Here is a 24,586-nt window from a genome sequence, read left to right as displayed (position 1 = left end):
GGGATGGAGTGGAGATTGAGAAACATAGCTAGATGGGAGAAACGGGAAAACTTTGATAAATTGTTGTATGGAAACATAGCATTGTTGTATGGAAACATAGCTAGATGTACATACATTTACCCCGTGGACAATTGAGAAACATAGCTAGATGGGAGAAACGATGACAAGTATATTGTATGGAAAGAAAACATAAGCCAATATTTTATGGGAATGGTGCTCTAAGCAGAGAGGTTGTTAGGGCTACAGGAGGGCAACCACCCTCTCTTGAACTGATGATGAGGGAGAGCAAGGCTGATTGTGCATTCAACGATGATGATGAGACAACTAGCAAGGTTGAGTCGGCGGTGGAGATCAATGATGATGGTGAATGAGACGTAAGTTTGTTGTCCCGTGGCAACGCACGAGCAATCAACTAGTAATGGATAGATGCTTGATCCATGCGGACGGTTGTAGCTACAAAGCCGTCTCGAATAATTACAAACTTGAGGAAATTATGTTTCTCTAAACGCATCCATCTATTAGTACAGGTGGTTTCAAAATTTCACCGCCTCCACCACGCAAATAACTGCCTCTCGGTGTTACAGGCTATGCCTCAGTCCTTAGGAGGGGCCTCGAGTGTGGATGACGCCTAGACCATAGGCCTTGTAGATGTGTGTCTCGGTGTTACAGGCTATGCCTCAGTCCTTAGCCTGAGGGGATTACCCACACATCGCAATCGGATCACAAATGAGAGACATTGTAGATAGGTTTATTTGAAGATGGATGATTAACCATCTTATAATGTCGCTAATCTCAATGGGATCTTAATTACAAGTATTGATCTTATGGACATGGAGATGACATCTGTGGTGGAGAGAGCCTTTATATAGTGCAAACCGGCGGAATAGAGTTTCCGGGACACGTCATTGCGAACTGGACCTCGGCCCAATAAAAAAGATTCATGTGCTAGCGTCATGAAGGAGGTGGCACCTTGTACGACTGATACGATACATGTAATATGAAATTTCAATATGTATATATTTTTTAAAAATTATATGTATTTTCTGTTTGACGGCCTTTAGAAGTCAAATTGCGATTTGGTGGTGAGTGTAATGTTTAAAACAACCAAGAGAAAATTTCGGAGGTCCATCAAGTTTTTCCTAGAATCACACATTATGTAGTTTGCATACGAAGACATGGCTTACTAAAAATACAAGGAAAAACTCCAAGGAAAATGTATCTTCAATGTTTAAATTTCAACTAAACATGGATAATTTAATGAACCTATTTCTGCCAAAAAAATAGCTTCTACGCTCCCTCATCTACACGTCCTCCTCATTCACATGAGAAAGAAAAGTTTCAAGATAATCTAGATTTGCTTAGACCGGATAGTAGAGGTGTGTGTACTTATACTCCAATCCACTCCGGATTAAAAAGAAGGATTGCCCCCGGCCTCTGCATACCCACTCGGCATCAAGTCTTATGTTAATTTGGACTTCATTAGATGATATGTCTTGTGTGTATTGGAAAATGTAATTTTCAAGGAAGAAAGATGCAAGGCGGAAGATATAGATTGGGCCACGGACTGGACTATGTGTATTTATCCAAGGTCTGATGCACACGTTTTTAAGGCATGTCATGTGTCTACTGCTCTTATTTCTGGTCCAAAATCCATGCTACCATGTGTTTTACTTAGAGGCTAAAGCACGCGAAGTTGCGTTGTTGTCTTCTTTCTGTAGCAGATTACGTTGGTCGGTTGTTTTGATTTGATTTTATTTGTGTTGACTTGGATTTTAATTATGTTTTGGTAGTGTTTTTTTTGTTTATTGTGATGAGCTGTTATTAGAGATGATATTTGTCCTGAGAGGAGAGTGGATTCGTTTGATGTGTGGTTGTGATGTCCTTACGTGTTTCAGCATCAGTGTCAACTGGTGATTGTTGTGTGTGCCTCTTGAGATATTCTATTCCAGGCTAAAACCGTGGAATTGTAGTTAATAACGTCCACATGGATCGGTCCAGGAAGCTCTTGCTCACTTAGCTCTCATTTGCTTAGTTTTTATTTGCTCTCTCCGGCTACCATTCTTTTATTAAAAAAATCATTAAATCAAAAGATATTCATATACTTTAGAAAAATGTTTGTAAATTTGAAATAAAGTAAGCAAATTTAAAAATGTTCACAAACATAAAAAATATTCATAAACTTCAAATATATTTATGAATTAAACAACCTTACAGGGCCCCAACGACCCTCAATTAACTTTTGAGGCACTGGGACGACCCACAACTCATGACGCTCTGGGAGGCTTTAAATCTAAGAGGCTTAGTATCTTCATAGATTCTGGACCCAAGGCTTATGATGGGATGTCTCTGCTCTCTTAAATATCTGATTAATGAACACTGAAGGTATTTCTCAATGAAGAACAAAGAAAACTGAAGGTGAGACATAATAGAAATCACAGAATCAACATTCAGAGCATTCAGGTTATTGACCATTGTAGACCGTACCCACGATTAACGAAAGCTGAAGGTGAGACAGAGGTCACATTCAGTTTATCGATCGCCTAGAAAGCATTCGCTATATTGATTATGTTAGGTATGGATTGCTCTCTGAAGTAGTAGCTAGTACAAATCGATTACAGGAGCCTTGCTCTCGAATTTGGGGAAGAACAGAGGAAGAAATAGGGTTCGGAAGAGAGTGGGTAGGTAGCCGCCGGTTCGTCCTTTGATCCACTGGATGCCGTGCTCTTCGTGCGCCTCCCTGAAGTAGCGAGCGGTGCGGGCTCAGTTGACCCACTCCGGCCCATGGGCGCGTTGGCTGGGCCGCCTGGCTCGTGTGGGCCGCTGGGCAGCTGCTGTGTTGCTGTGGTCGCTGCCCAGTGGGTCCTGCTTGTCAGGGGCGCTAACATCCCCCTCTCCTTGAGATGAGGCTTGTCCCCAAGCCTCTGCATGCGGAAAGCGCGCCATGAGGCTGGCCTTGTCCTCCCAGGTGGTGCCCAAGGTTACAGAGTTAGACCATTGCACCTTCACTTGTTCCTGCATGCCCCCGTTCTTTTTGCGCCAGCGATTTTGCAAAACTGCCACTGGCACAGCAAGGTCGTCAGAACAATGAGGCAACTGTGGTTCAACTGACATACCAGGGAGTAGAGCGCGGCGAAGCAGCGATACGTGAAAGACTGGGTGCACCGTGGCTTCAGGTGGTAGTTGCAGTTTATAAGCCACTTCGTTGATTTTGTCGATGATGAGAAATGGCCCGTAGAACTTGTATGCAAGTTTGTGGTTCGCTCGCGGTGCCACCGATGATTGAATGTATGGTTGCAGTTTGAGGAACACTTGCTCGCCCACTTGGAATTCTCTGAAAGATCGCTTCTTGTCTGCTTGGTCTTTCATGAGCTGCCGTGCTCTGTTCAAATGTTGTTGTAGTAGATCTTGAACTGTTGCCCGTTCATCCAGCCAGATTGCAGCGCTGGCACCGAGCAAATGCTGTTTGCAGCAATTCCCAGTTGTGAAGGTTCATATCCGAACAATGCCTTGAATGGTGTCATGCCGATAACAGACTGATGTTCATTGTTGTACCAGAATTGAGCGAGTGGGATCCAAAAACTCCATCTCCTGGGACATGCTTGAGTAAAACAGCGGAGGAAGGTCTCGACACACTGATTGACACGTTCAGTTTGCCCGTCAGACTGGGGGTGATTTGCTGTGCTCAATCGAAGTTCGGTGCCTGCCCCACGGAACAACTCCTGCCAGAAGTGGCTGGTGAAGACTGGATCCCTGTCAGAGACGATTGCCTTGGGCAGACCATGTCTCCTGTAAATCTGGTTCATGTATAGTTGTGCCACTGAAGCCGCCGTGTATGGATGAGCCAGAGGGAGGAAGTAAGCAAACTTGGTGCATTTGTCAACTAGCACCAACAAACAGTTGAACTTGCTGGACTAGGGAAGACCATCGACGAAATCCATTGAAATCAGATCCCAAGGTTGCTGAGGAACTGGCAGTGGCAGTAGCAGACCTGGGGCTGCTGCACGGTCTGGTTTAGCTTGCTGACACACCTGGCAACAGCGAACGTACTGCAGAATTTGTGGCTTCATCTTGGGCCAGGCGAAAAGATGTCGAATGCGACGGTAGGTAACAGGGAACCCAGAATGGCCGCCAATGGGGCTGTCGTGGAAAGCTGATATGATCCTTTGCTGTATATGGGTGCTCCCCCCTAGCCAAACCCTGCCTCTGAAATAGATAATCCCTTGCCGAAGAGAAAATCTGCCTTTTGGGTCCTCCCTGATGGCCAGTTGCGACAGCAGACGTGAGGCTTTGGTCGTTGTTGTGGTAACTGCTGATGACATCCTCAAGCCACGCAGGGCTGCATGACGTGGTAAAGAAAAGAGTGTCGCTCGGATTGGCACGAGACAGCGCGTCTGCGCCAGCATTCTCGACCCCTTTCTTGTACCTGATGCGATAGCGTAGGCCAAGCAGTTTGGTGAAAGCTTTTTGCTGCCAAGGAGTTGTCAGGCGCTGGTGCTCCAAGTGAATCAAACTTTTCTGGTCCGTCAGGATGTCAAATTCGGCGTGTTGCAGGTACGGACGCCACTGATCCATGGCTACGACTATAGCCAAGTATTCCTTCTCATAAGTGGACAACCCTTGGTAGCGTGGACTGAGCGCTTTGCTCATGAAGGCGATCGGGTGCCCCTGTTGCTGAAGGATCGCGCCAATGCCGTGGTCACTTGCATATGTCTCAATTGTAAATGGCTGTTTGAAATTAGGGAGAGCCAGCACTGGAGCGGAAATCAGTTGTTGCTTGAGCACCTGAAGGCTGTTTCAGTTGTAGAAGTCCAGAGGAAAGGAGTCCCTTTCTTGAGCAAGTTAAACAGAGGACGCGCGATCACCCCAAAGTTTTTGACGAACCTCCTGTAGTAGCCTGCAAGCCCCAGGAAACTGCCAACCTCTTTGACATTTGTTGGTGCTGTCCAGTTGCTGACTGCTGCAATTTTGGAGGGTTCAGTAGCGACACCTTGCGAACTGATGACATGACCGAGATAAAAGATCTGCTGCTGGCCGAAAGCACACTTGCTAAGTTTGGCTTTCCAGCTGTCTCTGCGGAGGAGAGTGAGCACTTGTCTCAGATGCTCGACGTGCTCACGGAGTGTTGCACTGAAGACGAGAATATCGTCGAAGAATGACAGTACACAAACACGGTTGACAGGCTTGAGTGTGGTGGTGAATGCTCCAATGAAAGTGGCCGGTGCCCCCGCGAGACCAAAAGAGACCACCCTGAATTCAAAGTGCCCCTGGTGTGTTTGGAAAGCTGTCTTGTATTCCTCCCCGGGAGCTAAGCGAATCTGATGGTAACCTGTGCGAAGATCTAGCTTGGAGAACCAAGCTGCGCCGTGGAGTTCATCCAAAAGTTCTTTAATGACAGGTACCGGAAACTTGGCGACCACTGTGAGTGCGTTGAGTTGGCGGTAATCGATGCACAGCCGCCATGTACCATCTTTCTTCTTGACTAAGATGACTGGTGAAGAGAACGGGGACAGCGGGACTGGAGAGGTGGGATTCGGGGCCGTACCGTTAGCCGGGAGCGGCGGCAGCGTCGTGAGGGACGCCGCCGATGGGCCCCCGTTTGATCTGAAATTCACCGTGGCCATCAGGCCATTGAGGATGGATCATCGCGTCAGCGCCCTCGGGCACTTGATCCGCGTCGGGGCGAGATGGTGGAGGCGCTTGCGCACGTTGTAATGCGGTGACGGCGTCGCCCAGATCCACGACTCGGCGCTCGAGATCGGGACATATGCAGAAACCCATTATACAACGGGAGAGCACAAGGTCCCGCGGGTCACGATGGCCGAGCACGGGGAGAGCAGACCGAGGCAGGGCGCCGAGACGAGCGGGAGCTTCGGCGGCGGCCGACTTCGAGCGGGAGCGAGGCGACCGATGTAGGGCGCCGAGACGAGCGGGATCGAGGCGACCGATGCAGGGCGCCGAGACGAGCGGGAGCGCAACGGGACACCAAGGCCGGCGGCTGACGAGCGGGGGCGCAGAGGGAGCTGCGCACGGCGCATGACGAGGAGGCCTTCGGGCGGGGATGCGTCGGCCGGGGCAGCGGATCGGGCACGAGTTGCGGCGTGCGAAAAAAAAACCTAGAGCTCCAATATCATGTTAGGAATAAGCAACTTATATTCCCATGAGGCCATAGGCCGATATATATACATGTACAGGTGTGGAACATATGCAGGAAACCCATTATACAACGGGATAAATACAAAGGGGTACATGACCTAGCCCGATGCAGCAGACATTTTTTTAGGAGAGACCCGTAATCAGGGGAACACCGGACGGCAGGCGGAGGACCACGGGAGACCACGAATCCGGGCGGGAGGGGCGGACGACCACGGACGGGTCGCGGCGGCCGAGCACGGGGAGCGCGGTGCGGGGGCGCGCGAGGGAGAGCACAAGGTCCCGCGGGTCACGATGGCCGAGCACGGGGAGAGCAGACCGAGGCAGGGCGCCGAGACGAGCGGGAGCTTCGGCGGCGGCCGACTTCGAGCGGGAGCGAGGCGACCGATGCAGGGCGCCGAGACGAGCGGGATCGAGGCGACCGATGCAGGGCGCCGAGACGAGCGGGAGCGCAACGGGACACCAAGGCCGGCGGCTGACGAGCGGGGGCGCAGAGGGAGCTGCGCACGGCGCATGACGAGGAGGCCTTCGGGCGGGGATGCGTCGGCCGGGGCAGCGGATCGGGCACGAGTTGCGGCGTGCGAAAAAAAAACCTAGAGCTCCAATATCATGTTAGGAATAAGCAACTTATATTCCCATGAGGCCATAGGCCAATATATATACATGTACAGGTGTGAAACATATGCAGGAAACCCATTATACAACGGGATAAATACAAAGGGGTACATGATCTATATTATAACTCTAACAGTTCCCATTTGCGAGGCAGCCATTTTTAGCCACTCAACGAATATTTCGAGCAACCTCAGAAAACGAGAAAAAAAAGATCATTTTTCTCCTGATCCTTTCCATCCGAACTACAAGCAAAGAAAAAAAGGGTCAAATTTTGTGTATGCAAAATCTGCATTGCACTTAAAAACAGAAGGGTTTATTTTTCATTTATTCATCGCCAAATCTGTTGGCGATTACACAAGAACATACACGGCTGGGGAAAGAAACGCACTACAGAGATGTCTCATCGGACTCGGCAAGACGAAGACGCAACTATAGCATACTTTCAGGTTGCAGAACTCGCACACATTAACCAAACTGGCTCCAACCCTGATGATCATTCGCAGAGACGCATTCACTCAGCCGGAGATCTGGATGGCCTTCACCTCGGGCTTCTTGACCTCGGCCTTGGGCACGGTGACGGTGAGCACACCGTTCTCCAGCCCGGCCTTCACCTCCTCCACCTTGGCGTCCTCCGGCAGCCGGAACCGCCTGACGAACTTGCCGCTGCTGCGCTCCACGCGGTGCCACTTGTCGTTCTTGTCCTCCTTTTCCTTGGTGCGCTCGCCGCTGACGACGAGCACGTTGCCGTCCTCCACCTCCACCTTGACCTCCTCCTTCTTCACGCCTGGAAGGTCGGCCTTGAAGACGTGCGCCTCGGGGGTCTCCTTCCAGTCCATGCGAGCATTGGCGAACGCGGCCGTCTCGCTGCTGCCACCTGAGATCGCCGGGACGATGGAGCGGAAGGTGTCGAAGGGGTCCGCCCAGAGGTCGGCGAAGGGGTCGAAGACGTTGCTCCGCCGCACGATCGACATTGCTGGTGTTGATTGCTTCGGGTTGTGAGCTCAGAAAATTCTGTATCGGATCGTTGGTAGGAATATGATACTGCTGGCTTTTGCTTGACACTGATTTGAGTTGGGATGGAGGCCGATGGGAGGCGGTACTTATAGCGTCGCAGGTGATGCTCTTGAAGCGTCTCGAGGTCTCTCCAGTGGACGGGCGTTTGGTGGTACTTTATCGCTTTCCAGCTCGGCTGGGCGCTTCCTTTTCTTTCTACTTTCAGCCCATGAAGGTCCTACCGTGTTCTAGAGTACTCTCCTGCTTTGGTGTTGGCGGGGCTTCTCCATTATTTTTCTGTGCACAGCAACAGCACCCCGGTGAGTAGTCTGGAAGATGCGGAAATCCGTTGGTGCTCCTTGGTGGATGTTCACAATTTTTTAAAAACATTCACAAAGTAAAACAATGTTTGTAAATTATAAATACTTTACAAATATGAATAAAATAACCTCAAATTCTATAAAATTCTTCACGAGTTTTAGAATTTCAAGATTTTTTTGTAGATGGTCGTGGATTTTAATCAATGTTTTTGTAATTAAAATTTTGTAATTTTCTTTTCATTAATGTGAAAACCCCTTCATGGATTTTAAAAATTGTTCACAGTTTCGAAGAAATATTTCTTAATTTGAAAAAACATCTGAATTTAAATTGTGTCCATAATTTTAAAAAATATTCATGAATTAAGAAAATAAATGGAAAATGAAACATTAAAAATGGTAGAGAAAAAAGATAACAAATTGAACGGAACCTCCCCAAAATTGGAAGGACCGGGCTACATGGCCAACCCAATGCGCTTGCGAGGGTCAGCATTTGCTCTACCGCCTCCAATATGCGCAGAATGTGAATTGCCATACATACTCTCGAAAGGAAAGATATAATTGATATATGAAAACCGAAGAATGGTGGCGCAAAGCGCACATTACCCTCTAGTGTAATGTATTTCCCATAGTATATCAAAGTTAACACACATCGTCACTCTAACTTCACGCCCTTTACAGTTATACGATAGAGTCAAATATTTTGTCCACGTTTAACTTAAGCAATAATGTACACATCGCCGGGTAAAACGATGATAGATACAAATGCAAAAACAATATTATTCACGCCATCGAAATAAAAGCGGAATTGTAGCGACATGGGTCCCACGTGGAAGCTACTTGCACTCTCACTCCGCAAATGTCATCCTTGGCGCGATTGTTCCTAGCAGAATAGTTGATTTCACAACATTTGAATCATGTAACTATGCCCTTCAGTTCTAAATACCGTGTGGTTTTGGTCTCTCGAAGTGTATTTTATCAAAGTTGTGTTGATGTGTGGGCTCGTCGCGATAGTGTGGCTCTCACATCGCCATTTTTCCTTCAGAAATATCCATTAGTTCTTTTTAAAGCATATATAAAAGCTAGAGAAAAGATCTAATAAGTCAAGAAAACATCAAAATCAAAAATTAAATAAAAGCCATATGGTTTTCAATAATTTTCTTATTTTCTCTCTAGTTTGTGGACCATGAATTTTATATTTGGAGTAAGTATTTTTTTCCCTTTCTAAAGAAAATAAATTTTACATTCATTTTGTGTATTTATCCTCTTTACTCCATTTTTGCACCTTCTTATTCAATTTTCTGTTTGTTGGCCTTTTCGTGCTTGGATGATATGTTATTGAAAAAACTAGACGGTATCAATGAGCTTGGAACCAAAAATGCAGCTGCCTCACGTTAATTTTATGGTGTCTTGAGTTAACAATATATATTTTTGGAAAAATTAAAGTTAACCATTGGTCCACCTATTTCATGCCTAATTTTATGACTTAACAAAGAAAAAAAACCCAGAAACAGTCAGTCATTAGGAGGTCTCCTTAGATCGCTTCTTCCACCTGTAGCAGCACAGTCCCAATTGAAACAGAATCAGCATTGAAACCGCCCACGCCACGCTAACCATGTTGGATCCACGGCAAGGAGAGCCGCTCTGCGAAGCAGAGGAATATCGATCGCATTGCCCCGACTAACCATCCCTGGGATCTCCATGCAACAGTTGCCCTCTTCCACCGTTGAGACTACACGTAGGATGGTGTTTTGGTGATTCCCCGAAAGGCAAACCTCGCGACCAGCGTGGAAAGTGAAGGAAATATGCCCTAGAGGCAATAATAAAGTTATTATTTATTTCCTTACATCATGATAAATGTTTATTATTCACGCTAGAATTGTATTAACCGAAAACTTAGTACATGTGTGAATACGTAGACAAACAGAGTGTCCCTAGTATACCTCTACTTGACTAGCTCGTTAATCAAAGATGGTTAAGTTTCCTAGCCATAGACATGTGTTGTCATTTGATGAACGGGATCACATCATTAAAGAATGATGTGATGGACAAGACCCATCCGTTAGCTTAGCACTGTGATCGTTTAGTTTATTGCTATTGCTTTCTTCATGACTTATACATGTTCCTATGACTATGAGATTATGCAACTCCCGAATAGCGGAGGAACACTTAGTGTGCTATCAAACGTGACAACGTAACTGGGTGATTATAAAGATGCTCTACAGGTGTCTCCGATGGTGTTTGTTGGGTTGGCATAGATCGAGATTAGAATTTGTCACTCCATGTTTCGGAGAGGTATCTCTGGGCCCTCTCGGTAATGCACATCACTATAAGCCTTGCAAGCAATGTGACTAATGAGTTAGTCACGGGATGATGCACTACGGAACGAGTAAAGAGACTTGCCGGTAACGAGATTGAACTAAGTATGGTGATACCGACGATCAAATCTCCGATGACAAAGGGAACAACGTATGTTGTTATGCGGTTTGACCGATAATGATCTTCGTAGAATATGTAGGAGCCAATATGAGCATGCAGGTTCCGCTATTGGTTATTGACCGGAGATGTGTCTCGGTCATGTCGACATAGTTATCGAACCCGTAGGGTCCGCACGCTTAACGTTCGATGACGATCGGTATTATGAGTTTATGTGTTTTGATGTACCGAAGGTTATTCGGAGTCCCGGATGAGATCACGGACATAACGAGGAGTCTCTAAATGGTCGAGACATAAAGGTTCCGGGGGTCACCGGATAAATACCGGAGTACCGGGGAGTTACCGGAACCCCCCGGGCGGTCAATGGGCCTTCATGGGCCTTAGTGGAAATAGAGGGCAGCAAGGGAGCTGTGGGGCGCGTCCCCCTTAGGCCCAAACCGAATTGGTTAGGGCTTGGGGGGACCGGCCCCCTCTTTCCTTCTCCCCTCTTCCTCTTTCCTTCCCCTCCTAGTTGGACTAGGAAAAGGGGAACCTACTCCTAGTAGGAGTAGGATTCCCCCCTTGGGGCGCACCCTATGAGGCCGCCGGCCCCCTCCCCTTGCTCCTTTATATACGGGGGAGGCGGCACCCCATAGACACACAAGTTGACAGTTGTCTTAGCCGTGTGCGGTGCCACCCCCCCCCCCCCCCCCAGATTTCCACCTCGGTCATATCGTTGTAGTGCTTAGGCGAAGCCCTGCGTCGGCAACTTCATCATCACCGTCATCACGCCGTCGTGCTGACGAAACTCTCCCTCGGCCTCAACTGGATCAAGAGTACGAGGGACATCACCGAGCTGAACGTGTGCATATAGCGGAGGTGCCCGTGCATGCAATGTACATAAAAAGAACATAGATCATCACACAAACATAGAATCAGAAAGAGGAATGCACATTTCGGTCACCAAAAGATCACCGACGGATGTCCAAAAGATCTCACCGAGTTGAACGTGTGCATATAACAATTTTTAAAATCCATGAAGGGGTTTTCACATTAATGAAAAGAAAATTACAAAATTTTAATTACAAAAACATTGATTAAAATCCACGACCATCTACAAAAAAATCTTGAAATTCTAAAACTCGTGAAGAATTTTATAGAATTTGAGGTTATTTTATTCATATTTGTAAAGTATTTATAATTTACAAACATTGTTTTACTTTGTGAATGTTTTTAAAAAATTGTGAACATCCACCAAGGAGCACCAACGGATTTCCGCATCTTCCAGACTACTCACCGGGGTGCTGTTGCTGTGCACAGAAAAATAATGGAGAAGCCCCGCCAACACCAAAGCAGGAGAGTACTCTAGAACACGGTAGGACCTTCATGGGCTGAAAGTAGAAAGAAAAGGAAGCGCCCAGCCGAGCTGGAAAGCGATAAAGTACCACCAAACGCCCGTCCACTGGAGAGACCTCGAGACGCTTCAAGAGCATCACCTGCGACGCTATAAGTACCGCCTCCCATCGGCCTCCATCCCAACTCAAATCAGTGTCAAGCAAAAGCCAGCAGTATCATATTCCTACCAACGATCCGATACAGAATTTTCTGAGCTCACAACCCGAAGCAATCAACACCAGCAATGTCGATCGTGCGGCGGAGCAACGTCTTCGACCCCTTCGCCGACCTCTGGGCGGACCCCTTCGACACCTTCCGCTCCATCGTCCCGGCGATCTCAGGTGGCAGCAGCGAGACGGCCGCGTTCGCCAATGCTCGCATGGACTGGAAGGAGACCCCCGAGGCGCACGTCTTCAAGGCCGACCTTCCAGGCGTGAAGAAGGAGGAGGTCAAGGTGGAGGTGGAGGACGGCAACGTGCTCGTCGTCAGCGGCGAGCGCACCAAGGAAAAGGAGGACAAGAACGACAAGTGGCACCGCGTGGAGCGCAGCAGCGGCAAGTTCGTCAGGCGGTTCCGGCTGCCGGAGGACGCCAAGGTGGAGGAGGTGAAGGCCGGGCTGGAGAACGGTGTGCTCACCGTCACCGTGCCCAAGGCCGAGGTCAAGAAGCCCGAGGTGAAGGCCATCCAGATCTCCGGCTGAGTGAATGCGTCTCTGCGAATGATCATCAGGGTTGGAGCCAGTTTGGTTAATGTGTGCGAGTTCTGCAACCTGAAAGTATGCTATAGTTGCGTCTTCGTCTTGCCGAGTCTGATGAGACATCTCTGTAGTGCGTTTCTTTCCCCAGCCGTGTATGTTCTTGTGTAATCGCCAACAGATTTGGCGATGAATAAATGAAAAATAAACCCTTCTGTTTTTAAGTGCAATGCAGATTTTGCATACACAAAATTTGACCCTTTTTTTCTTTGCTTGTAGTTCGGATGGAAAGGATCAGGAGAAAAATGATCTTTTTTTTCTCGTTTTCTGAGGTTGCTCGAAATATTCGTTGAGTGGCTAAAAATGGCTGCCTCGCAAATGGGAACTGTTAGAGTTATAATATAGATCATGTACCCCTTTGTATTTATCCCGTTGTATAATGGGTTTCCTGCATATGTTTCACACCTGTACATGTATATATATTGGCCTATGGCCTCATGGGAATATAAGTTGCTTATTCCTAACATGATATTGGAGCTCTAGGTTTTTTTTTCGCACGCCGCAACTCGTGCCCGATCCGCTGCCCCGGCCGACGCATCCCCGCCCGAAGGCCTCCTCGTCATGCGCCGTGCGCAGCTCCCTCTGCGCCCCCGCTCGTCAGCCGCCGGCCTTGGTGTCCCGTTGCGCTCCCGCTCGTCTCGGCGCCCTGCATCGGTCGCCTCGATCCCGCTCGTCTCGGCGCCCTGCATCGGTCGCCTCGCTCCCGCTCGAAGTCGGCCGCCGCCGAAGCTCCCGCTCGTCTCGGCGCCCTGCCTCGGTCTGCTCTCCCCGTGCTCGGCCATCGTGACCCGCGGGACCTTGTGCTCTCCCTCGCGCGCCCCCGCACCGCGCTCCCCGTGCTCGGCCGCCGCGACCCGTCCGTGGTCGTCCGCCCCTCCCGCCCGGATTCGTGGTCTCCCGTGGTCCTCCGCCTGCCGTCCGGTGTTCCCCTGATTACGGGTCTCTCCTAAAAAAATGTCTGCTGCATCGGGCTAGGTCATGTACCCCTTTGTATTTATCCCGTTGTATAATGGGTTTCCTGCATATGTTCCACACCTGTACATGTATATATATCGGCCTATGGCCTCATGGGAATATAAGTTGCTTATTCCTAACATGATATTGGAGCTCTAGGTTTTTTTTTCGCACGCCGCAACTCGTGCCCGATCCGCTGCCCCGGCCGACGCATCCCCGCCCGAAGGCCTCCTCGTCATGCGCCGTGCGCAGCTCCCTCTGCGCCCCCGCTCGTCAGCCGCCGGCCTTGGTGTCCCGTTGCGCTCCCGCTCGTCTCGGCGCCCTGCATCGGTCGCCTCGATCCCGCTCGTCTCGGCGCCCTACATCGGTCGCCTCGCTCCCGCTCGAAGTCGGCCGCCGCCGAAGCTCCCGCTCGTCTCGGCGCCCTGCCTCGGTCTGCTCTCCCCGTGCTCGGCCATCGTGACCCGCGGGACCTTGTGCTCTCCCTCGCGCGCCCCCGCACCGCGCTCCCCGTGCTCGGCCGCCGCGACCCGTCCGTGGTCGTCCGCCCCTCCCGCCCGGATTCGTGGTCTCCCGTGGTCCTCCGCCTGCCGTCCGGTGTTCCCCTGATTACGGGTCTCTCCTAAAAAAATGTCTGCTGCATCGGGCTATGTTTCTGTCCCTCGCTGTCCGGTGATCTTCGATGGTACTAACTACACCGAGTTCGCTGGCTTCATGCGCATTCACATGCGTGGCATCCGTCTCTGGGGTGTTCTTTCTGGCGAGGTCTGCTGTCCGCCACGTCCGGTTCCTCCGGTGGCCCCTACTCCGCCGACTCCACTAGTTCTTCCTACGGATGCTAATCAGGCCGCCAAGGATGCGGCTAAGATTGCTGATGAGACTGCTGATCGTGCCTATGATGAGAGGGCTTTGGCTTATGAGGAGGCTCTTTAGACGTATCATGGTGCTTTGTCTGTTTACACTCAGTGGCTTGATGATGATGCTCGTGCTGCAGCTGTTCTCACTGCTAGTGTTCTGCCTCAGTTTGCTTCTGAGTTTCTGGGTCTTCCTACTGTCTTCCAGATGTGGACCTGTCTTCGTCAGCGCTATGAGCCCTCTGGTGATGCCTTATATCTTTCTGTGGTTCGTCAGGAGCATGCTCTTCAGCAGGGTGACTCTACTGTTGATGACTTTTATGCACAGAGTTCTGCTATCTGGCGTCTGCTTGATTCTCTCCGCAGTGCTGGTTGTCGTACTTGCCCCTGCTGCCAGGCTATCCAAGCCGATTTGGAGTTTCATCGCGTCTACGAGTTCCTGTCTCGGCTCCGTAAGGAGTTTGAGCCTCGGCGTGCTCAGTTGTTTGCTCGTGGCCGTATTTCTCTCATGGAGGCGCTTTCAGAGATTCGTGCTGAGGAGACTCGCCTACGTGGTGCTGGTTTGCTGGAGGTTCCCTCTGTGCTCGCTACTCGGGCTTCTTCCACTCCACCTGCTGCACCGCCCCATTCTCGCTCGAGTGCTCCGCCGCTCTTGCCCACTCCTTCTGGAGGCTCAGGTCGCCCCCGTCCACACTGTGACTACTGCAACAATGATGGTCATATTGAGTCCCAGTGCTACACAAAGCGGAAACACCTGCGCAAGGCGCGATCATCCTCCTCAGGGACTTCATCTCCCTCGCCAGCTTCAGCCATTGCTTTGACTGAGCAGGATATTCTGAGACTTAAGCGTCTGCTCGCGGCTTCAGGTTCTTCCTCGACGGGTACTGCTGGTTCTGTGACTAATGCTTCCCGCACTGAGCACCCGCCCTCTACACAGTCAGGTACATCCCCATGGGTTCTGGACTCTGGAGCTTCTTTTCATATGTCTTCTCATTCTTCCATTTTGTCCTCTCTTCGATCGCTGGATTCTCCTGTTCATGTCGTCACTACTGATGGTACTCCACTTTCTGTTGCTAGTAGAGGCCATCTTTCCACTCTTTCTTATTCTGTTCCTGATGTTGCTCATGTTCCTCGACTTACCATGAATTTGTTTTCTGCTGGTCAACTTACTGATTCTGGTTGTCGTGTCATCCTTGATGTTGACTCTTGTTCTGTCCAGGATCGTCGCACGCACACTCTGGTTGGGGCTGGCCCTCGCCGCCGTGATTCTCAGGGTCTTTGGGAGTTGGATTGGCTTCATGTTCCTTCCGCTGCCACCACCATCGCCAGTCCCTCCGCTGCCGTCGCCTCTGTTACTGGTTCCTTCAAACAGTGGCATCATCGACTTGGTCATCTGTGTGGTTCTCGGTTATCGTCACTTAGATGACTAGAGGGATGTCTATCTGAGTGGGAGTTCATGGAGTAATTTGATTAGATGAGCTTAATTATCATGAACATAGTCTAAAATCTTTACAATATGTCTTGTAGATCAAATGGCTAACGTTGTCCTCAACTTCAACGCGTTCCTAGAGAAAACCAAGCTGAAAGATGATGGCAGCAACTATACGGACTGGGTCCGGAACCTGAGGATCATCCTCATAGCTGCCAAGAAAGATTATGTCTTAGAAGCACCGCTAGGTGAAGCACCCATCCTAGAGAACCAAGACGTTATGAAGGCTTGGCAATCACGTGCTGATGATTACTCCCTCGTTCAGTGCGGCATGCTTTACAGCTTAGAACCGGGGCTCCAAAACCGTTTTGAGAAGCATGGAGCATATGAAATGTTCGAAGAGCTGAAAATGGTTTTCCAAGCTCATGCCCGGGTCGAGAGATATGAAGTCTCCGACAAGTTCTTCAGCTGTAAAATGAAGGAAAATAGTTCTGTTAGTGAGCACATACTCAGAATGTCTGGGTTACACAACCGCTTGTCTCAGCTGGGAGTTAATCTCCCGGATGACGCGGTCATTGACAGAATCCTTCAGTCGCTTCCACCAAGCTACAAGAGCTTTGTGATGAACTTCAATATGCAGGGGATGGAAAAGACCATTCCTGAGGTATATTCAGTGCTGAAATCAGCGGAGGTGGAGATCAGAAAGGAACATCAAGTGTTGATGGTGAATAAAACCACTAAGTTCAAGAAAGGCAAGGGTAAGAAGAACTTCAAGAAGGACGGCAAGGGAGTTGCCGCGCCTGGTAAGCCAGTTGCCGGGAAGAAGTCGAAGAATGGACCCAAGCCTGAGACTGAGTGCTTTTATTGCAAGGGAAATGGTCACTAGAAGCGGAACTGCCCCAAATACTTAGCGGACAAGAAGGCCAGCAACACCAAAGGTATATGTGATATACATGTAATTGATGTGTACCTTACCAGTACTTGTAGTAACTCCTGGGTATTTGATACCGGTGCGGTTGCTCATATTTGTAACTCAAAACAGGAACTGCGGAATAAGCGGAGACTGGCAAAGGACGAGGTGACGATGCGCGTCGGGAATGGTTCCAAGGTCGATGTGATCGCCGTCGGCACGCTGCCTCTACATTTACCTACGGGATTAGTTTTAAACCTCAATAATTGTTATTTAGTGCCAGCTTTGAGCATGAACATTGTATCAGGATCTCGTTTAATTCGAGATGGCTACTCATTTAAATACGAGAATAATGGTTGTTCTATTTATATGAGAGATATGTTTTATGGTCATGCCCCGCTGGTCAATGGTTTATTCTTGATGAATCTCGAACGTGATGTTACACATATTCATAGTGTGAATACCAAAAGATGTAAAGTTGATAACGATAGTCCCACATACTTGTGGCACTGCCGCCTTGGTCACATTGGTGTCAAGCGCATGAAGAAGCTCCATGCAGATGGACTTTTGGAGTCTCTTGATTATGAATCTTTTGACACGTGCGAACCATGCCTCATGGGTAAGATGACCAAGACTCCGTTCTCCGGAACAATGGAGCGAGCAACCAACTTATTGGAAATCATACATACTGATGTGTGCAGTCCAATGAGTGTTGAGGCTCGCGGTGGCTATCGTTATGTTCTCACTCTCACTGATGATTTAAGTAGATATGGGTATGTCTACCTAATGAAACACAAGTCTGAAACCTTTGAAAAGTTCAAGGAATTTCAGAGTGAGGTTGAGAATCAACGTGACAGAAAAATAAAGTTCTTACGATCAGATCGTGGTGGAGAATATTTAAGTCACGAATTTGGTACGCACTTAAGGAAATGTGGAATCGTTTCACAACTCACGCCGCCTGGAACACCTCAGCGAATCGGTGTGTCCGAATGTCGTAATCGCACTCTATTGGATATGGTGCGATCTATGATGTCTCTTACCGATCTACCGCTCTCATTTTGGGGCTATGCTTTAGAGACTGCCGCATTCACTTTAAATAGGGCTCCGTCGAAATCCGTTGAGACGACACCGTATGAATTATGGTTTGGGAAGAAACCTAAGCTGTCGTTTCTAAAAGTTTGGGGATGCGATGCTTATGTCAAGAAACTTCAACCTGAAAAGCTCGAACCCAAGTCGGAAAAATGCGTCTTCATAGGATACCCTAAGGAAACCATTGGGTATACCTTCTACCTCAGATCCGAAGGCAAGATCTTTGTTGCCAAGAACAGGTCCTTTCTGGAGAAAGAGTTTCTCTCGAAAGAATTAAGTGGGAGGAAAGTGGAACTTGATGAGGTGATAATCACCCCTTCCGAACTGGAAAGTAGCGCAACGCGGGAAGATGTTCCTGTGGGGCCTACACCGACTGGGGAGGAAGTTAATGATGATGATCATGAAGCTTCGGATCAAGTTACTGCTGAACTTCGTAGGTCCACAAGGACACGTTCCGCACCAGAGTGGTACGGCAACCCTGTCCTGGAAATCATGTTGTTAGACAACGGTGAACCTTCGAACTATGAAGAAGCGATGGTGGGCCTGGATTCCGACAAATGTCTAGAAGCCATGAAATCCGAGATAGGATCCATGTATGAAAACGAAGTATGGACTTTGACTGACTTGCCCGATGATCGGCGAGCCATAGAAAATAAATGGATCTTTAAGAAGAAGACAGACGCGGATGGTAACGTGACCATCTATAAGGCTCGACTTGTCGCTAAGGGTTATCGACAAGTTCAAGGGGTTGACTATGATGAGACTTTCTCACCCGTAGCGAAGCTGAAGTCCGTCCGAATCATGTTAGCAATTGCCGCATTCTATGATTATGAGATATGGCAAATGGACGTCAAAACGGCATTCCTTAACGGCTTTCTTAAGGAAGAATTGTATATGATGCAGCCGGAAGGTTTTGTCGAGCCTAAGAATGCTAACAAGGTATGCAAGCTCCAGCGCTCCATCTATGGGCTAGTGCAAGCATCTCGGAGTTGGAACATTCGATTTGATGAGATGATCAAAGCGTTTGGGTTTACACAGACTTATGGAGAAGCCTGTGTTTACAAGAAAGTGAGTGGGAGCTATGTAGCATTTCTCTTATTATATGTGGATGACATACTATTGATGGGAAATGATATAGAATTCTTGGAAAGTATAAAGGCCTATTTGAATAAGTGTTTTTCAATGAAGGACCTTGGAGAAGCTGCTTATATATTAGGCATCAAGATCTATAGAGATAGATCAAGACGCCTCATTGGTCTTTCACAGAGTACGTACCTTGACAAGATATTGAAGAAGTTCAATATGGATCAGTCCAAGAAGGGGTTCTTGCCTGTATTGCAAGGTGTGCAATTGAGCACGGCTCAATGCCCGACCACGGCAGAAAATAGAGAAAAGATGAGTGTCATCCCCAATGCCTCGGCCATAGGGTCTATTATCTATGCCATGCTGTGTACCAGACCTGATGTAAACCTTGCCGTAAGTTTGGTAGGAAGGTACCAAAGTAATCCCGGCATGGAACACTGGACAGCGGTCAAGAATATCCCGAAGTACCTGAAGAGGACTAAGGATATGTTTCTCGTTTATGGAGGTGACGAAGAGCTCATCGTAAAGGGTTACGTCGACGCTAGCTTCGACACAGATCTGGATGACTCGAAGTCACAAACCGGATACGTGTATATTTTGAATGGAGGAGCAGTAAGCTGGTGCAGTTGCAAGCAAAGCGTCGTGGCGGGATCTACATGTGAAGCGGAGTACATGGCGGCCTCAGAGGCAGCACAGGAAGCAGTCTGGATAAAGGAGTTCATTACCGACCTAGGGGTGATTCCCAATGCGTCAGGCCCGATGACTCTCTTCTGTGACAACACTGGAGCTATTGCCCTTGCCAAGGAGCCTAGGTTTCACAGGAAGACCAGGCATATCAAGCGTCGCTTCAACTCCATTCGTGAAAGTGTTCAAAATGGAGACATAGATATTTGTAAAGTACATACGGACCTGAATGTAGCAGATCCGTTGACTAAACCTCTCCCTAGAGCAAAACATGATCAACACCAGAATGCTATGGGTGTTCGATTCATCACAATGTAACTAGATTATTGACTCTTGTGCAAGTGGGAGACTGTTGGAAATATGCCCTAGAGGCAATAATAAATGGTTATTATTATATTTCTTTGTTCATGATAATTGTCTATTGTTCATGCTATAATTGTGTTATCCGGAAATCGTAATACATGTGTGAATACATAGACCAGAACGTGTCCCTAGTAAGCCTCTAGTTGACTAGCTCGTTGATCAACAGATAGTCATGGTTTCCTGACTATGGACATTGGATGTCATTGATAACGGGATCACATCATTAGGAGAATGATGTGATGGACAAGACCCAATCCTAAGCATAGCACAAAAGATCGTGTAGTTCGTTTGCTAGAGCTTTTCCAATGTCAAGTATCATTTCCTTAGACCATGAGATCGTGCAACTCCCGGATACCGTAGGAGTGCTTTGGGTGTGCCAAACGTCACAACGTAACTGGGTGACTATAAAGGTACACTACGGGTATCTCCGAAAGTGTCTGTTGAGTTGGCACGGATCGAGACTGTGATTTGTCACTCCGTATGACGGAGAGGTATCTCTGGGCCCACTCGGTAAAGCATCATCATAATGAGCTCAATATGACTAAGGAGTTAGCCACGGGATCATGCATTACGGTACGAGTAAAGTGACTTGCCGGTAACGAGATTGAACAAGGTATTGGGATACCGACGATCGAATCTCGGGCAAGTAACGTACCGATTGACAAAGGGAATTGTATACGGGATTGATTGAATCCTCGACATCGTGGTTCATCCGATGAGATCATCGTGGAACATGTGGGAGCCAACATGGGTATCCAGATCCCGCTGTTGGTTATTGACCGGAGAGGCGTCTCGGTCATGTCTGCATGTCTCCCGAACCCGTAGGGTCTACACACTTAAGGTTCGGTGACGCTAGGGTTGTAGAGATATTAGTATGCGGAAACCCGAAAGTTGTTCGGAGTCTCGGATGAGATCCCGGACGTCACGAGGAGTTCCGGAATGGTCCGGAGGTGAAGAATTATATATAGGAAGTCCAGTTTCGGCCACCGGGAAAGTTTCGCGGGTTATCGGTATTGTACCGGGACCACCGAAAGGGTCCCGGGGGTCCACCGGGTGGGGCCACCTATCCCGGAGGGCCCCATGGGCTGAAGTGGGAGGGGAACCAGCCCCTAGTGGGCTGGGGCGCCCCCCTTGGGCCTCCCCCTGCGCCTAGGGTTGGAAACCCTAAGGGTGGGGGCGCCTCACTTGGCTTGGGGGGCAAGCCACCCCCCTTGGCCGCCGCCCCCCCCCCTCAGATGGGATCTCCTGGGGGCTGGCTCCCCCCCAGGGCCCCTATAAATAGTGGGGGGGAGGGAGGGCAGCAACAACACAGCCCCTGGCGCCTCCCTCTCCCCCTGCAACACCTCTCCCCCCCGCTTGCGCTTGGCGAAGCCCTGCCGGGATCCCGCTACTTCCACCACCACGCCGTCGTGCTGCTGGATCTCCATCAACCTCTCCTTCCCCCTTGCTGGATCAAGAAGGAGGAGACGTCGCTGCTTCGTACGTGTGTTGAACGCGGAGGTGTCGTCCGTTCGGCACTCGGTCATCGGTGATTTGGATCACGGCGAGTACGACTCCATCAACCCCGTTCATTAGAACGCTTCCGCTCGCGATCTACAAGGGTATGTAGATGCACTCCTTTCCCCTCGTTGCTAGTATACTCCATAGATGGATCTTGGTGATGCGTAGGAAATTTTAAAATTCTGCTACGATCCCCAACAGGCGCTGCAACTAGTGCACAAAAAAAAGCACCTTTCACCAAATGACTGCATAATTTGCATAATAAAGAATATACTAATTAGCACCTTCCGTCAAATGCAAATATACTATGCAGTACTACGATTCCATCAAAATGCTAGCTGTCCGCTCCAATTAGAATAAGTCACTACACTAAATGGTAGCCATCATGGGCGGAAGCAGAGTAGAGATGGTGCATGGTGGATTTTGATTGGACAGATGGATGTCCGGACTCCAGCAAAGCTCTCTTTGTTTGGTTCCAATTTACGGAAGAACGAACGTTCGGACGTGTCGGCGGACTGATGCGGGACTGCGTTGGATGGCAAACTGGATCCCAAAAAAGTGCAGTCCAAATGCTTGCAAGGGTTTAAGGGTCCGCTTTGAAGATGCCCTTAGAGAATATTCCATAAAATTCATATTTGCAACCTATTTTGGAGCAAAATTTCTATCCAATCAAACAAGACAGGACCACAGGAAGAAATAATATATATATATATATATATATATATATATATATATATATATATATATATATATATATATATATATATATATCACTAGAAGAGGTGTTGGCAAGAAGCATAAAACCGCTAACAAGTTGGAAAATGGCCATCAAATCAGTAAAACAAAATAATGATTGAGCTAAGTGGACATGTTGCTTTCTCGAAAAGTCGATATCTTACTTGTACGCTAGTCTCAAACCTTTTCATATTCGCCCAATATAATCACACGGGAAAGGTGGAAAAAATGTACAAATGGATATAATTCATGACTATTTTCCAAAATTATGGACATAATTTAAATTATAATATTTTTTCAAAACTATGAACATTGTTTTTCAAAAAGATATCCAGGAAGGAGTTTTCATATTAGTGAATAGTTGTTAAATTTCCAAAATTTTAAAGCCACAAACATTATTTATTTTTTTGAAAAGGAGGAAGACCCCCGGCCTCTGCATCTGGGTGATGCATGCAGCCACAAACGCAAACATTATTTAGAATTAATGAACATTTAAAAAATCTTGATCAATTCTAAATCTCATGAACAATTTTGTAGAATTCATTGTTATTTTTTAAAATGTGAAAACATTGTGTTAATTCGTGAATGCTTTTAAAAAAATGTGAAATTTTTCAAAAATCCACAAAAAAAAATGGATTCTTGACTGCTTTAATTAAAATGTTTAAATAGAATGTTTGTTCCGACAATGTTATGCGGGACCCATGACGTGATGTGACCTTTACATGCAGGGTCCATTGTAAGTGAAAAAAAGTTCAGAGCCCTGCTAGGCCTCTATTCCTTGGGAGCTTCAAAGAAATGACGGCAGCATGCACACAACAACTGCAGCAAACGAACAGAGCTTATTTCTGTCGTCTTCTCTCACTGTGTGTGAACTGTCGAACGGTGGATATGTGCACTGACAAGTGACTGTGAGTGTTTTATTAGGATTGTTGATTTGGTCTTTGATTGGTGCTCTTCTCGGTTGGTCTCAGCTCCCGTGCGAGCCGTATGCTCGGTGCATTCCTGAGGCGTCTCGAGTTCTCCATGTCTTCTTCTAGAAAAGACCCCATCACATTCCAGAGTGTGCCTACAAAGCAAAATAAAGGAGAAGGCTCTAGAACATGGTGGTTTCTTCCTGGGCCGAAAATAGAAAGAAAGGGAAGCTCACGGCCCAGCTGGAAAGTGATAAAGTACTACTGAACTCTCGTCGACTGGAGAGACCTCGAGACGCTTCAGGAGCATCACCCGGCGATGCTATAAGTACATGGCCTCCCATCCCCCTCCATCCCAACTCAAGCCAGTGTCAACCAAAAGCAGACAGCAACCCCAACCTACCTACGATCCAATACAGAATTTTCCTAGCGCAAGAGTCAAAGCAAGCAACACCGGCAATGTCGATCGTGCGGCGGAGCAACGTGTTCGACCCCTTCGCCGACCTCTGGGCGGACCCCTTCGACACCTTCCGCTCCATCGTCCCGGCGATCTCAGGCGGCAGCAGCGAGACGGCCGCGTTCGCCAATGCTCGCGTGGACTGGAAGGAGACGCCTGAGGCGCACGTCTTCAAGGCCGACCTCCCAGGCGTGAAGAAAGAGGAGGTCAAGGTGGAGGTGGAGGACGGCAACGTGCTCGTCGTCAGCGGCGAGCGCACAAAGGAGAAGGAGGACAAGAACGACAAGTGGCACCGCGTGGAGCGCAGCAGCGGCAAGTTCGTCAGGCGGTTCCGGCTGCCGGAGGACGCCAAGGTGGGGGAGGTGAAGGCCGGGCTGGAGAACGGCGTGCTCACCGTCACCGTGCCCAAGGCCGAGGTCAAGAAGCCCGAGGTGAAGGCCATCGAGATCTCCGGCTGAGTGAATGCGTCTCTGCGAATGATCATCGGGGTTGGAGCCAGTTTCGTTATGCAACCTGAAAGTATCTTTGTTCTTGCCGAGTCTAGTGAGACATCTCTGTATTGAGTTTCTTTCCCCAAGCCGTTTCTGTACTTGTGTAATCGCCAACGGAGGGATAAATGAGAAATAAAGTGTGCTGATTTTGGGTGCAGTGATGATTTTGAATACACAAATTTGACCCTTTTTTTTGCCCGTAGTTCAGATGGACGGCATCAAGAGAAAACTGGCATTCCCACATTTCCTATAATAAATCGCTCTTTTTGTTCCCTCAAGTAGCTGGAAAGATTCATCGTTCTGAAGGAAAGATTCATTGGGTTAGCTGAAAATGGCAGGCTGCCAAGCGGGAACTAGGTCGCCACTGAAAACTTGGCCACTGACAGGCCTTTCTCCACAGAATAGGTTACGAAGGGTCTCAAATCTCTATCTCTCTTCATGTTTTTCTGAATATTTGAATCTATCTTCATCTCACATGTTCTGCCCG

At 48.4% G+C, this 24,586-nt stretch overlaps 3 protein-coding genes across 3 annotated transcripts; 2 read left to right on the top strand and 1 right to left on the bottom strand.

The window, feature by feature from the left end:
* Nucleotides 1–7,062: 7,062 nt before the first annotated feature.
* Nucleotides 7,063–7,841, bottom strand: LOC109787066 (16.9 kDa class I heat shock protein 1-like). Its single transcript, XM_020345624.4, has one exon. It carries the CDS (start codon nucleotides 7,734–7,736, stop codon nucleotides 7,281–7,283), a length of 456 nt encoding a protein of 151 aa, XP_020201213.1. The 5' UTR covers nucleotides 7,737–7,841; the 3' UTR covers nucleotides 7,063–7,280.
* A 4,182-nt stretch (nucleotides 7,842–12,023) lies between these two features.
* LOC141042229 (16.9 kDa class I heat shock protein 1-like) lies at nucleotides 12,024–12,803 on the top strand. The gene has a single exon (XM_073509845.1). The coding sequence runs from the start codon at nucleotides 12,130–12,132 to the stop codon at nucleotides 12,583–12,585; it is 456 nt and encodes a 151-aa protein (XP_073365946.1). The 5' UTR covers nucleotides 12,024–12,129; the 3' UTR covers nucleotides 12,586–12,803.
* A 10,697-nt stretch (nucleotides 12,804–23,500) lies between these two features.
* On the top strand, nucleotides 23,501–24,256 carry LOC141042228 (16.9 kDa class I heat shock protein 1-like). Its single transcript, XM_073509844.1, has one exon. The coding sequence runs from the start codon at nucleotides 23,611–23,613 to the stop codon at nucleotides 24,064–24,066; it is 456 nt and encodes a 151-aa protein (XP_073365945.1). The 5' UTR covers nucleotides 23,501–23,610; the 3' UTR covers nucleotides 24,067–24,256.
* Nucleotides 24,257–24,586: the final 330 nt, after the last annotated feature.

The sequence above is a fragment of the Aegilops tauschii genome, chromosome 3 (assembly GCF_002575655.3).
Source record: "Aegilops tauschii subsp. strangulata cultivar AL8/78 chromosome 3, Aet v6.0, whole genome shotgun sequence".
Classification (NCBI taxonomy): Eukaryota; Viridiplantae; Streptophyta; class Magnoliopsida; order Poales; family Poaceae; genus Aegilops; species Aegilops tauschii.
The sequence above is the reverse complement of the archived record's forward strand: the minus strand, read 5'-3'. Positions and strand labels throughout refer to the sequence as shown.